The following is a 15,347-nucleotide window of genomic DNA, read 5'->3' on the forward strand; positions in this document are numbered from 1 at the left end:
ATCATATTTAGTATGAAAAATTACTCATTGTTGTAATGTCAATTCAATATGACAGTAAAAATTAATTTACATTGTTAGCCCACAAGCATCAACTTGTTCCTTATAGATAGTGTCAAAATAATTTAAAATAGATTACTCGATTGACGAGATGTCGAGATATATAATAATATATACCTAAGGCCATAGATGTATATATAGATACTCCTTGTAATGGTGGCTTTCATGATCATTAATTGGGTTGTTGGGCACTAAAAACAACCTAAAAAATGAAATACATGAAAATCAAAGTAATTCATGATGCATTATTTTATTAGTGATGTCGACAAGAAAACATGCTTTTCCAAAAGAATAATTTTCTGCTTAAATAGAGAGTAAATTTGTACAGAATAGAGGATTTATTTTAGGCAATAATTTCAAATTTTGAAAGTGGTACGAGGATATATGATTTATTGTTCCCTAAGAAAGAAGAGTGAACTTTAATTGGTGTTAGGGTGTCATCAAGATAAAGATCAGCAGTAACCAGATTATTGATTCGCCCAAAAGGTTAGATCGATATGAATTGAATTAAGTCTGCAAGAAACAAAAATTTAAATTATTTTGGCAATTTTCTCAACGTTAATTTAGGCTACATATTTGTCAAATCAACATAATCTTCGTATGGTTGAATTGAGTGAATCAAGATGAATTAAATTAATAGGTTGATTTTTCTACCCTACAATCGCACTAACCCTTTCGAGATTTTGAAAAGATTCACAAAACTTATGCCCCAATGCCTTGAGGTCTATGCTTCGCCTTGCACCCGCACCTTTTAAAACACTGGTAAAATGTACTCTCTTCCTCTCTCTCACTCATTTGGATTAATAAAAACTTATCCGTACCAAATATTTATATCAAGCTAATAGATACATGATAACATATTTACAAAATATTTTTCTCCTATAAAAAATCATGATTAGTTATTATAATTTTCACCTCATTAAATCAGATACCAATCATGATAAATTAATATAATTTGATATAGAATATTATGTGAGGATAAGTTTTTGCTTCTAATTTTTTTAATATAATCTGAATTAATACGAAATTTAAGAAAAATATGAAAATCTTTAAAAGCTGTGATTTAAACATGACATTTGTATCGCTGTAAAACTTTTGAAAACTTGTGTACTTAATTATAACCCACTAATATGTTTGTGACTATAAAAAACTTCTTATTAAAGTTAAAATAAGAAGTTTAAATTTAATTTTTGTCTAATTGTTTAAACTTAATTTTTATCAATATAAAAAGATATATTATTAGTTTTTGAACAATTATGACTTTTTTGAAGGGTTGTGACTTTTTTGAAAAATTGTGATTTTTCTAAAGGATTGTGTTTTTCGAAAGGTTGTGAATTTTTTAAAGGGTTGTGACATTTTCGATAAGGAACAATAAACACTTATTCATATTATCCTTTGTTGTCTATAAATAGAGGGTTTTGTCTCATTTCTAACAATGAATTTTCTGAACTTCTTCTCGTGCACAAATAAGTTTTAGTGTATTTTACTACTGTTGAGTGGCTCACTGACACCTTAGTTTTAGGTATAGATACACCGGTAAATAAACTCATTCTATTCTGGGAGAATTTATTTCATTAACCTTGAATACTTAAGGGAATAATTTCCATAAGGACACACTGTACATCGAGTGGGCTTGATTTCTTCTTTGAGAAAAATATTTTCTATACTATTTCTGATCTGTTTCGGATTCTATTTTCTTAATTGATTTTAAGTTTCTTTTTTTAAAAATATTCTTTAAATTTTGTTGTTTTTTACCAAGTTCTCAAAAATTGTTATTCTAAATATCTTAGTAATACAAATAACATATAATAATAAAGATGTACATCTAATACTATACGAAAGACTTGATATGACAGAATAAGAATCTATATTTTATTTAGTCGACTAGTATATATATACACAACTACAATCTGATACAATTCCTAAAATCAAATGATCTGATATATCATAATCAATTACTATCACTAATCTGATTTGATTGCTTTTTTCATGAGATTTTGCTTGAGTGCAGATTTACTACTTGATTTGTTTTGAACTTGTGAATATTCAGTATCATTAAAAAATAATAAGTAAAAGTCTATAAATATTTGAGTCTGTGCTAGCACAGATGGATGACATCTGGTCTAATTATATATGTGAATGCAGACATTTATTGTTCCCTTAATTAATATTTTTTATCATATAATTGAGACCGAGGAAGTAAAAATCGTTTTCATACCCGATACTGACATGAATAAATTATCTTATCTTATATTATATCTTGTCAGAAGACATACTGAACGTGAACTATAAAGTCTACTTTCAAAAGAATAGCCATAAGCGACAAGATGAGTCCTTATCGAATCGATAGCACAACAATTAATTTTCCTCATATATATAAACAACCACTTGGTGACTTTGAAATTTGCTGGTTAATAACTTAATATTAATTTATTTACCTATATATTGCTTACCTGCCAACCTTGCCAATGCATCAGGACGAAGAAACATGATTATGGAATAGTTCCTATCATAAAACAACTCCATTTTATGTGATTATATCGAATAGTTCCTGTCAATTTATTTTATATCCTATAAAATATATATACATTGAAAAGGAATGATAGAAAATGTAATTTTGAAAAGAAAATGCATTTTTAATAATTTATTTTTAAAAAAAACGAAAACACACAGAAAGCTAAATTTAAGTCTTAAACTTTGCATTGGGACAACCTGTGAAATTGGTATAAAATATTACTTCCTCCGTCTAAAGAATAATAATAATATTATTTCTTAAAAAGACGAGAGTTTATAAAAAGCAATAAAATTACTTATATAACAAACATAAAAATAAGGTACGTGTATATATATATTCTTTTTTTTATTCTATTTGTAAAATTTTATTGAATATATTATTATTGTTGTTATCTAGAAGAATATTACTACTACTATTTAAGGAGTAAAAGTGTTTTTCTCTTGGCTTCAGTTTCTTAAAATTCAAATTTAAATAAGAAACTATAGCTCGTAGAAGTATGGTGTTATTTTAAATATGTATAAATACCTTTTTAGGATAGACCTCAATATATAAAAATGGAAAGTAATGACAGTAAGTGATTGAGTTTGTAGTTCCTTATATAAATCTAGCGACTCTAAAGACATAAAATTGTTTCGACATAGACAGAATTCGAGGTGCCCCTTTTTTCAAGGAGAGGAATACGAGTTATTTACATTATTTGATGGTCATAAGTGAACTGAAAACTAAGCAGTGAGAATTAATTTAAAATTTTTCTGTAAGAAAAATAGAGATGCCGCTCCTACGTTGTTTATAATATATGAAAATATCAGCGTATTTTTATAGAGTTATTCGTTATGAATGTTATATGAAAACGTAAAGCAAATGAAAGAATAGAAAAATCAAAATGTAAAATATCATAATAATATGAGTGATTCGACAAATTTGTATTTATACATATATATATATATATATATATATATATATATATATATTAGAATTAAGTACCATATGGGTGGATATATATAAGATCTATATGTATAGATATCATTATTTACATTCAGAAAGCCATCGTATGCACCCTTGAAAAATAAAATGACAAAAAGTCAATATCTTAACTAAAAAACTGGCGTAGTGTTAATAAATTAAGGAAAACTTATATAAATATGCTATAGTAAGAAAATATTTATCATCTATAGCAATAATATTTTTTTTATTGGACACTTATAATATAATTTTAATACATATTATAGAGAATAATTTATAGAACACATATAATACAACTTTTGTTCTTGGATAATACATTTATCACACACTTTAATATACTTATAATACATACTATCAATTTCTTACCAAACAAACATAATATATTTTAAAACACTTATAATACATTTATATTGTATATGTAATTCACTTTTAATAGATAATAAATTTATTATAATATTAATATATATTACTATAAATAATAATAAATAAAAAATATCATTAAAATCAATAATTATTTATCAAAAAACAATCCATTAATGAATTCGTTTATGGATATTTGATCGATTGAAGGAATCCGGGGTGGCCCATAGACGATACGTATTTTACTGTGATGGCTGCTCCTAACTCTGCCGACTTTAAAGTTTACATACTGTTGAAGTAATAATTATGATGTTTTTCTTGGATAGTTTTGATTTGTCGTATTAAAGTACTCCTACACCATAAAAAGAAGTCATGAAAGTAAATGCGTGTTGCATACTATATTAATAATGTTGACAACACATAGATACGCCTTTTTTCAAAACAGAGAATAATTGCTTAAACAATGCCCATAGTTTTCGATTCGATTTGATCTGTTTGCATCATGTTGGAGTCAAAATTTTTATTAAAAAATTTCAAAATATATATAAAAAAATATATATATTGTTATAGGGATAGAATACACAACTTTAAGTAATTTTTGTAATTCCTTAATTACTACACTAAAGTTTCAATTTGTGTCAAAAGATGTCAACACTTGTATATAAATTCATTAAACTAAATTTTGACATATATATAATGTAATTTTTCGACGAAAGAGTGTCAAACCTAAGGATGGCTCCGCAAAAATCTGTCAACCTAGGTTTAATATTTATTTAGAAGAACATATACATAACATGATTATCCAAGTGAAGGTTATAAAATTGGTAAATGTTAAGTAGTACATCGTGTGAGCCAGCTATTTATTACAAAAGATAAAAAAGAAAAGATAAGTATAAGAAAAGTGTCACGACCCGAATCCGGATGTGATGGCACTCATCTCAATCCACCGAGATAAGTCAGCCTAATATCCCACGAAAAGTAGATGCGGAAGAAAAGAAAAGAATCAAAATTTAACTTAAGCGAAAACACGTAAAAGAAACTCAACATCCCCCAAGATTGGTTGTCACGTGTACAAGCCACTAATTTATTATCGAAGTACGAAAAGAAATACAGTCACAATGTCTTTGTCTCTAGAATAGGACTAAAGGAGAATAACCAACGGTACCAAAAGCCTGAGTTATAATCTTCAAAAGTCAGTTTTCATTCCTTCAAGTGAGCTCCTCATCAATACTATTCCATCAAGATCAACTTCTACGAACTGAACTTTCGAATCAAACTTTGGCAAATCTATAAATTAGGGATAATTTAGACGTCACATATTAACCCATGAATCAAACCTTAACCGAAATCCTCTAAACCCCATCATAACCATCATGACAATCTTTCATCACATAACCACGAAACAAAATTCTAGACTAATACCAGCTATAACCAGAAGTGAACCTGAATCAATCACCACACTCATAATGCACAGACTATCACAGATCTTGTTAAGATTCCATTCTCACTACCAAAGCTTCCCACAAGCTTAAGCTATACAAATCTGATCTTTAGGCATTAGGTACTTATTACTAGAGAATATGATTTATCTAACCCAAAGAATAAAATGATTGAATACCCTCCTAGCGAGCGATACATCCAAGCATACAAAACTTCCAATAACACTATAGAAAATGGTATATCAGTAGTTGTGATTGTAAACAACCCTTAAGAGCGGTAACACTAGACCCATTGCCCCCCCACATTCTACCATACATAGCCAGAACGAGACCCCGACGAGAGTTGAACCTTAAGACTGTCGGACAACTATAAGTATTCATGGTAGCTCTTCTACAAATTCTTATAAAAAGAATTATGCATGTAAAATCACTATTATACTTCAACAATCCCTAACAACACCAAATCTATCACAACTGAAATAGCCAAGTTTGCAAAAGCATCCTACCCTATCAAAAGAATTCGTAGAATCGGTACATCGATCAACCACTAGAGATCCATCCACCGAAGTAGAAACACTTGTGGGCATAGGGAGCGAATCATACTTCAAATCATGTCCGAAACAAAATAGGTATTTATATAAGAATGTACAAAATCAAGATCGAATAACACAAGACACTTCTCCCATAGTACTTATATCAAACATTTTCATTCATCTGACTCCATCACTTTGATTTTTTTGCTACCCACAATCAACCAGTTTGTTCCCCATATCAAAACTTAAAGAAATTCTTGGTCACCTGAATAATTCTACATACTATGAGCACATAGCCTCTATTTACCCTCTAGTGCCTATGTAACGCATCACAATAGTTCATGTAACCCATCAACAGAGTAGTATCAATCCAATTCGATATCCTTAAGTCACCTACCATAATTTGAGAGTCTAACCTTACATAAAACACATAATCTTCGACACCTCACTATTTGTCATTCAAATCAAAACCAAACCTTAAGAAAAGTCGTTGTTACATCCCTCATAAGTCTGTGTCGAACCAATCGACATTGTATAGTCATATCTGAACACAAGGGCAAAAATTTGTACAATCTTCAACTTTGAACTAAAGATCTACACATGATGTCTTATTTCTTCTCATTTCTTAGATGCTTCCCATGACGCAAATTTCAAATACCTTGAACTATTCAATACACCAGACTCTTGTTCCTTTTGCTGACTCGTTTACCAACCTTATTCTTTGACCAATAACTCATGACATTTTACCTCATGTTCTAACTTAAAAATTTAAGTGGAGCACTTCCTTAGGCCCCTTAACAATCAAAAGTAACAACTTGTAAGACCCAAACCCTACACAAGTATTTTCAATTGCTCAATATCTGATGTGATCGATCATTTCTCAGCTTATTAATCTATACCTTGATGAAATTTACTGCCATAATGTAGACTTACAATGAACAAATTGAATTTTGAATTCCAACCAAGTAACCCAATTCCATTATCTATCAACATTAGCTCATACATTGAAGACCTTTATGAATTCACGTATCTTAGCTATCATTGATCACCTCTCTATTGATCTTGTCGTATCCTTCGTTAAAATTTAATTATACCAGTTACCAAATTCAAAACCACAAAAAAAAAACTTATTACCACACTTGAGTCAAATGCCTATAGAGTTATTTCTCAAATCTTATCCAATAATCGTTAACCCATATGAATAACACATAACATTGCCACCATAAACAGAGCAAAATAAATAGAACCACGTGTCACTAAATTTAATTCTCCACTCTCTCTGAAGATACATTCGGCCCTTACAACCAGAGTAAATATATTTGTTCTCGCCTTATTTCGAAGGCTAAACTATATTTCACTAATTATTTTTATTTATGAATCTAGATTCTTTCAATTCTATTCGAGCGGTGTCTCAACACATTCTATGACTTTTCATACAACCACATCACTCACCAAATAGTAAAAAATCGTAATTTAGATACTTGCAAGTCATTATTATCATATCGAATCTAATTAACCAAAAATTCTTAACGTATGGTTGTGTCATGATCATAATCCATCACAAATTCTTATTACCGTTATGCTCAATAACTATTACCATCATCTCGAAGTCAACCTTCTCAATCAAAAAAAAAATACCTTAAACCTAGTTATACCAATCAAATCCAATGGAATAACCCAATTTTATGCGCACTCTCACTAAAATTCTTAATTGCATTCACACAAGTATACTCACTGCTACTTTCTTTATCCATAAGCTTATCATTCTGATATCGATCCACTCCCTTGGAGTTTACGGTTAAGTTACAAGTCCTTAGTTAGAATTCTAGGGATATACTTCACAACCTAAACGTATTAATCATACCCAAAATCCACCACTAAGATCTTTCTTATAAACAATGCTTACCCCAAGCGTCCCTAGTAACAAACTAGTTGGGTTGTTTTTCAAATATGAATGCAATATCAAATCTCATCATATGAGAAGATGATACAACTGATAACTCCTTAAGTAGTTAGTAATCACACTTGATAATCGATGTATTTATTTTTGTATTCCAATAGTACCATACCGTGAAAGTTTGATAGATCTACCACTAGAATATATCATACCCACCGTAAAGATCATACCTAGATAGTCTACACCTTTCTATCCATTACGTAACTGTCATACATTACCAACGCATTTCAGTCTCTAGTCAAAATTGATATCACTCTTTAGTAGGTAAGGTCAATAGCGGAAGCAACACAACCGGTAACCCTAACCAAATAATCATAAGTACCGCGGTAGTAGACTTATAACAACCCTTCTTAATATATATCCATCCTATCAAATCGCTGTAGAAATTCTGATCTCGATTAACGCAAAATCATCCTCATCACTCACTATGTAACTCATTCTTTCACGACGAACTTTACGGTATGTAGTCTCTGAGGGCACAATGCTCACAACATAGTCATTCCCCTAATTATACCATTCTCAATTGTAGAACCACTTCAAACATCGGATAGGCCAAACAAGCATCATTCTCGATGCTTAACCATTATCCAAAAATATAAGACGATCATATAATCCTCCAAACCATTTTTTCTCTTTCTATACCATATCCTCAAAGTACATTATTGAACCATAACCTTACTTACTCCTTTAAAATCGCAATGCATTACAAGTCTCACCATACATCCTTTCCATAAGTTTATTACTTTCGCCTCCAAATTAAATCTAGATCACGTGATGACATTTCAACTACACGCACATAGAATTAGGCAAGAGTCACCACTATATATGAGAGAACGGAGTGAGTCAATAGAAAATAGATCGGATCAAGGACGCATGATAGAAAATCAAAAGGTGAAGATATTTCCTAAAAGTCTTCATAGCCTCTCAAAGATAAGTACAGACGTCTCCGTACAGATCCTCAAGACTCTACTTAGACTCGGCTTGTATACACGTAAGACCTATGAACTTGGCTCTGATACCATCTTGTCACGACCCGAATCCGGATGTGATGGCACTCATCTCAATCCACCGAGATAAGTCAGCCTAATATCCCACGAAAAGTAGATGCGGAAGAAAAGAAAAGAATCAAAATTTAACTTAAGCGAAAACACGTAAAAGAAACTCAACATCCCCCAAGATTGGTTGTCACGTGTACAAGCCACTAATTTATTATCGAAGTACAAAAAGAAATACAGTCACAATGTCTTTGTCTCTAGAATAGGACTAAAACATAAGAAAAGAGCAAGAGGTGTCCGCTAGATAGATGTAACAACTACCTCGACACTCGGAATGATAGCCTCGGATGTAGTAGAAAATGCTAGAAAATCAAGCAGGTCCGGGCTCACAACCTACACAAGTGTGGAAACAAGGGGTGAGTACCAAACAATACGGTACTCAGCAAGTGGATAACTAAAACTAAGCAAAACTTAATAGATACAAGTACTCCTGTCTTTCCAACCGAACCTCCTTAACTACAACCTGCATAAAATCAGCCCAACTCTACACTTGTACAATAACAACAATAATACAGTCCACAAATACTCATCAATAGTCTCGTCAATGAATCATACCAAGTCAAGTTCAGCACACACAGAGCAATATGAGGGTAAACACAAATTCACAAATATCAGAAAGGTGCAATGCAGTGCATTAAAATGATGCATGCCTGTCCTATCGGTACACATCCGCTGAATCACAGTCCGGAACCCATGGGGGATATTTCTGTCCATGTAACCTGCCACGGAACGTGTGGCCCGTCCCCTCAATATATATATCTTGCCACGGAGAGTGTGGCCCGACCCCTTTATTTCATAATACCTGCCACGGAGCGTGTGGCCCGACCCCTTTATTTCATAATACCTGCCACGGAGCGTGTGGCCCGACCCCTTTATTTTATATCATTTCCAGTTTCAACACAATATATCAGAACCAATGCAATCAATTCATGTTCATATAATTCACGATAATAAAATGACAACAACAATAATTCTTCCTATCTCACATCAACATAGTCATTTCACATGTCCAAAATCACAACATATCAATTCCACCAATATATGTCATTAGATCACCATTTTATACCCCTCATCTCCATTTTTAAGGTCAATCATACAGTCAATAACCCAGTCCAATTCTCATTACTCTCTAGAATATATGACACGGAAATACAAGCATCTATAAGCTTAAACTGAGGCTTAGAAATTCACTTGCCTTAATTAATCGAGCAATTACTCCGGTACTTGAGCCTTCCCTTTTCGTTGGGCCTCCAAATAAGTATAATCTAATCAAATAAATAACTACAATAAGATTTCGAAACTAACAACACCCATATTATTATATGTCTAGCCTAGACCCAAAACTCACACAAATCTATAATCAAATTTCCAAATCTTGATGCCAATTAATATGTCATCCCTCGTATTTTCTAAGTTACAAGCCGACTTCTCCAAATATCATAAATCTATTGATGTTCATATAATACAACACACCTAATAATTAATTATCTATCTCAATATATATATGGAAAAAAAAAACTTAATTTATAATGTGATAACAAAATAAAATTATTATTATTATTATTTTCAGCCAAGTTTATCCATTTTAAATTCAACACAATGCCTTCACTTTCACCACCGAAGGCACTAATATCTAAAATTCATACACTTACCAAAGCAACAAATTAAATTTACATAATAGGAAATCCTTAAAGAACATGCAAGGAGCATAACTGCCTGCACATTCTTAGCTTTTACTTTATGAATATAGTGTCTTTATTTTACTACTAAAGAAAAACAATGTGGAAAGAACCACCAACCCAGAGCCTACTTATTATTTTATTATTATCTTTCTAATTTGCTATTTTGTTTTGCCGAAAATGTTAAACAACAGCCATGTAATTGTAAATATGCCTTACTTGGTGTTTATCTGTTCAAAGCGGCACAAAGCAGTGCATAATTGTATGTATGCAGGCAACGCAGCAACAGATTAGTTCTCCTTCTTTCTTTTCGTAGGGTTTAGAAAATATTAATAACACTAATTCCTTTTTAACTTAATTTAATTTATGGACCAAGTGGTATATGAAATTAAATAAGTTAACACTTTGGCCCATTAATTAACTTAATTATTTAAAATTATTCATCAATTAATTAATTGTAATTATCAAAAAGTCCATTTTTTTTACGGAGAAAGTATTTTATGGAAGAGAGATGACTCATTCTCAAAATGACCAAACGGGTCATTACAAAAAGCCAGCTATTTCATCATATGATCATGGTCACACTATTACAGATTAATAAGTTTCATAATTAGAGCTTTAAAATATAAATTCATTAATTACCTAATTCGGATTCTTTAGTGCCTTAGCAATAATGCTCTCCGATTATTTTATAAGATTAAATAACCTAAAGATCAATCCATTATTGCTTCAAATGCTTTTTCAATGCTTTAAAGGCCTATGAGAGATCCATTTAATTAGGATCTCTCATGTCTATATAAAATATATAAACTTTATGAGGATAGCATCTACTAAACTTAATTTATATGATATAGTTATCATTTTAATCTATTTAAAAACATATATTTTTATATATATAATAATAATTAATTTATATCCACACTTATGTCTAATAATGTTTATTTTCGATCACACGTTTAATTTTTTTATTTATTCTTAAATTTCGTGTCCAAACAATTAATTGTGATACATAAATTCAAACGAAAGTAGTAATAAATAAAGATGGATTAAATATTATTATTTACTTTTTTAAAAAAAGACGTAGTTTAGCTATATTAATTGTGACCCTGCACCCTGTTTGTACAAGTATTATTATTTAGGGGAATTTTCGTATATATTCACTCAAAAATATCTTTATTATGCTCCATAACTATAGTTTGCTAATTACAATTCGTAATTATAGTTATAACAGCTTTTGTATAATTCGCATAGCATTTGTATATGTTTGTATAATTCTCTATACCTTCACATTTTTTGTATAACATTTGTATATTTCACTATACAATTCATGCACAACGTTTGTATAATTCGCTATACAATTTGTAGTGTTTGTATATTTCTCTATGTAATTCGATTTGGGCACGGCTTTTGTATAAATCGCGCAAATTATACAATCTCGTGAATTATACAAAACTCAAACTGTAATTATAGCTAGATGTTTGCAGCGAGTCATAATTAATTCAAACTATATCTATATTAACTAATTAGTTAGTATATATTTGTTTATCCGCATAATTTTTCCTATTATTTAATAGCCTAATCTGACAGGCGGGACATTGTTTTTCATATCTCTTTTTTATCATAACAAATTTATTGTGGATTGGTTCTTTATATTAAAATGGATTAGTTTAGTTAAAACTAGTTCATATTAAACCCGTCAAGTCAAATTTGAATGGCAAAGTAGGTAGAATATTTTAATTTGAATTATTTGAAGGAGACAATTAATTGCTTTTTATAAGCAGTCCACCTTGCTTCCCACTTGAAGGTCACATAAGTTCAGATAAACACAAAAGGAAGGGATGACTGGAAGGTGCTTGTTTAAATTCATTGATCATGTATAAATTAGATCAATTATTCAGGTTATGACAAAGTTTACCGATTTATATCACTTACAAATCTTAAGGAAAACTTAAACTTCAGTTGCTCCAGTTTCACTGAGCACATACTAGTGTAGGTAACAAATATTTACCAATAAATCAGACTTATATGTACATTATATTAATTAAAAAAAGGTATTATTGTTATTATCGTGAATCCCTTCCCCAACTTGTAAATAATTAAAAGTAGCAGCTTTATTAAATTCTAGCTACCTACTTTATGTATACTCTTTTCCTTGCAAGTTGAACGTAAAAACAATTATGAATATTGACATTAATTTGTTGGTACATATCTTTTAGTCTATATAAGAACACTAGCAATAACAATATTCACAGCTCATTCCACATTGGTACTAATTAAGACTCATGGCTACTAATTCCTCTCAACCATTGTTAGATTCTGAAAAAACAAAAGCCTCCTCTTCTACTAAAGCTCTCTATGTGCTTCTCTCCTTAGCTGCTATTGTTGGCTCAGTTGGATTCATTTCAATCTGGGCCATCAATGGTACTAGCCCATCAATTTCCTCAACAGCCCATGTTTGTGATACAGCCCATGATCAGCCATCTTGCTTGGCTATGGTGTCTGAGGTTGCACCTAATGGTGTGATGGATACAAAAACAGTGGATTTATTAAAGATGCTTTTACATAAATCGTCGTTAAAAATTCATGAAATGACCGATTTGTTGAGCAATGTGAACGGCCGGATCAATGATGGCATGGAGAAAGCAGCGGTAGCAGATTGTCTAGAATTGATGGATTTGTCAAGGGATAGATTGATGGACTCCATAATGGGACTTGGGAACCTATCGGCCCAAGCCCATTTTGATGTCCATTCATGGCTAAGTAGTATTCTCACCAATTATGTTACTTGTATTGATGGGCTAAACGGCCAGGCCAGGTCCATTATGGAGCCCATGTTGAATGATTTGATAGCAAGAGCAAGAACTTCCTTGGCCTTGATGGTTGCAATTGCACCACCAAAGACTGATCATAATGTACCAGAAGTTACTGATGGATTGCCCTCATGGGTTAGTGTAAATGATAGAAGGCTTTTGCAACTTTCAGCAAATGCTATAACAGCCAATGTTGTAGTGGCTAAAGATGGTAGTGGAAAATACAAGACTCTAAATGAAGCAGTTGCCTCTGCTCCAGATAATAGCAAGACTCGATATGTTATTTATGTGAAAAAAGGAATTTACAAAGAAAATGTTGAGATTGGGAAAACGAAGAAGAATTTAATGCTTGTGGGTGATGGCATGGATGCTACTATTATTACTGGCAACTTGAATGTTGTGGATGGCTCAACAACCTTCAAATCTGCAACTGTTGGTAAAAAATTCTTCTTTCTCATCACTACTGTTTTGACTTGATGTTATAATTTTCTATTATATTTGAAGAAAAAAAAAGGATTTGTTTTCTAACAAAAATATTTGAAATTATTTTGATTCTTTTGGGAAAGGGTTGTGCAATAAAATAATAATTAAAGTATTTGTGGGTGGAAGAAAACAACTTATCTTTTGAAAAAAATCCCCCATAGAGAAACAGTTTTCTCACAAATACAATAAAATTTGCAAAATTAAGGAGAAACCAATGCCGTTTACAAATTGGGTCTTGAATAATTAATTTTTGGTGGCGATCATTTATGCACTCTTTAAATGTCATTGGGAGTTTTTGGCCGAAGCTATTATATACCTAAATTACACATTCAACTAGAACATAGTATTATAACATGTTAGTTACTGCTTTTATCAATTTAATACACAAAACTTAAATTTTGTTTTAATAATGCAGCTGCGGTTGGGGATGGATTCATAGCCCAAGATCTACAATTTCAAAACACAGCAGGGCCACAAAAACACCAAGCAGTGGCCCTTCGTGTTGGAGCAGATCAGTCAGTGATCAACCGTTGCAAAATGGATGCATTCCAGGACACACTCTATACCCACAGTCTCCGTCAGTTCTACAGAGATTGTTACATCACTGGCACTGTCGATTTCATCTTCGGTAATGCAGCAGTTGTGTTCCAAAACTCTAAACTTGCAGCCCGAAAGCCCATGAGCGGACAGAAAAACATGGTTACGGCCCAAGGCCGTGAAGATCCAAACCAGAATACAGGAACTTCAATTCAGAATTGTGACATTATTCCTAGCTCGGACCTTGCACCAGTGAAAGGGTCCGTGAAGACATATTTGGGCAGACCATGGAAAGCGTATTCTCGGACAGTGTACATGCAGTCCAATATTGGAGAACATATTGATCCAGCGGGTTGGTCAGAATGGGACGGTGATTTTGCATTGAAAACATTGTATTATGGTGAGTACATGAACAAAGGACCTGGTGCTGGAATTAGTAAGAGAGTGAACTGGCCTGGTTATCATAAAACCTTGACTACATCAGAGGCCACAAAATTCACTGTGGGTCAGCTCATTCAAGGAGCAGCATGGTTAAAATCTACTGGTGTCTCTTACACTGAAGGGTTGTGAGAAACTTGTTTTTATTATATTAATCTCACTCTATCATGTATTAATGCTAATTAATTATGAAGTTTTAGACTTGTAGTATATATGCTTGGTAGTTTTAATTAAAGCTTGTTCCAAATAATATGCGGATGAGTTGTGGCTCTCTACTCATGTGAACGTACGATCGATCATCACAAATTGATCAAATTAGTAAACTTGGCATGTGTTATTTTAAAGCAATAAGACTCTTTTTTATAAGTGTTGGTATGTAGTCTCATAATGTAATGTGTAAATCATAATTGATTTTCAGTCTTGATGAGTGTCCGTGGACAGTGCATCATATTAATTTAAAAAGGTATTATTGTTATTTTCCGACGAAATCCTATATTTCATTTCAAAATTATTATTCTCCC

At 31.6% G+C, this 15,347-nt stretch overlaps 1 protein-coding gene across 1 annotated transcript; it reads left to right on the plus strand.

Annotated features, from left to right (window-relative positions):
- The first annotated feature begins 12,795 nt into the window (after positions 1-12,795).
- Positions 12,796-15,250, plus strand: LOC129874886 (pectinesterase-like). The gene is made up of 2 exons (XM_055950265.1): positions 12,796-13,804; positions 14,267-15,250. The coding sequence occupies exons 1-2, from the start codon at positions 12,841-12,843 to the stop codon at positions 14,956-14,958; spliced, it is 1,656 nt and encodes a 551-aa protein (XP_055806240.1). The 5' UTR covers positions 12,796-12,840; the 3' UTR covers positions 14,959-15,250.
- The last annotated feature ends 97 nt before the right edge of the window (positions 15,251-15,347 follow it).

This window comes from Solanum dulcamara, chromosome 11, assembly GCF_947179165.1.
Source record: "Solanum dulcamara chromosome 11, daSolDulc1.2, whole genome shotgun sequence".
NCBI classification, from domain to species: domain Eukaryota; kingdom Viridiplantae; phylum Streptophyta; class Magnoliopsida; order Solanales; family Solanaceae; genus Solanum; species Solanum dulcamara.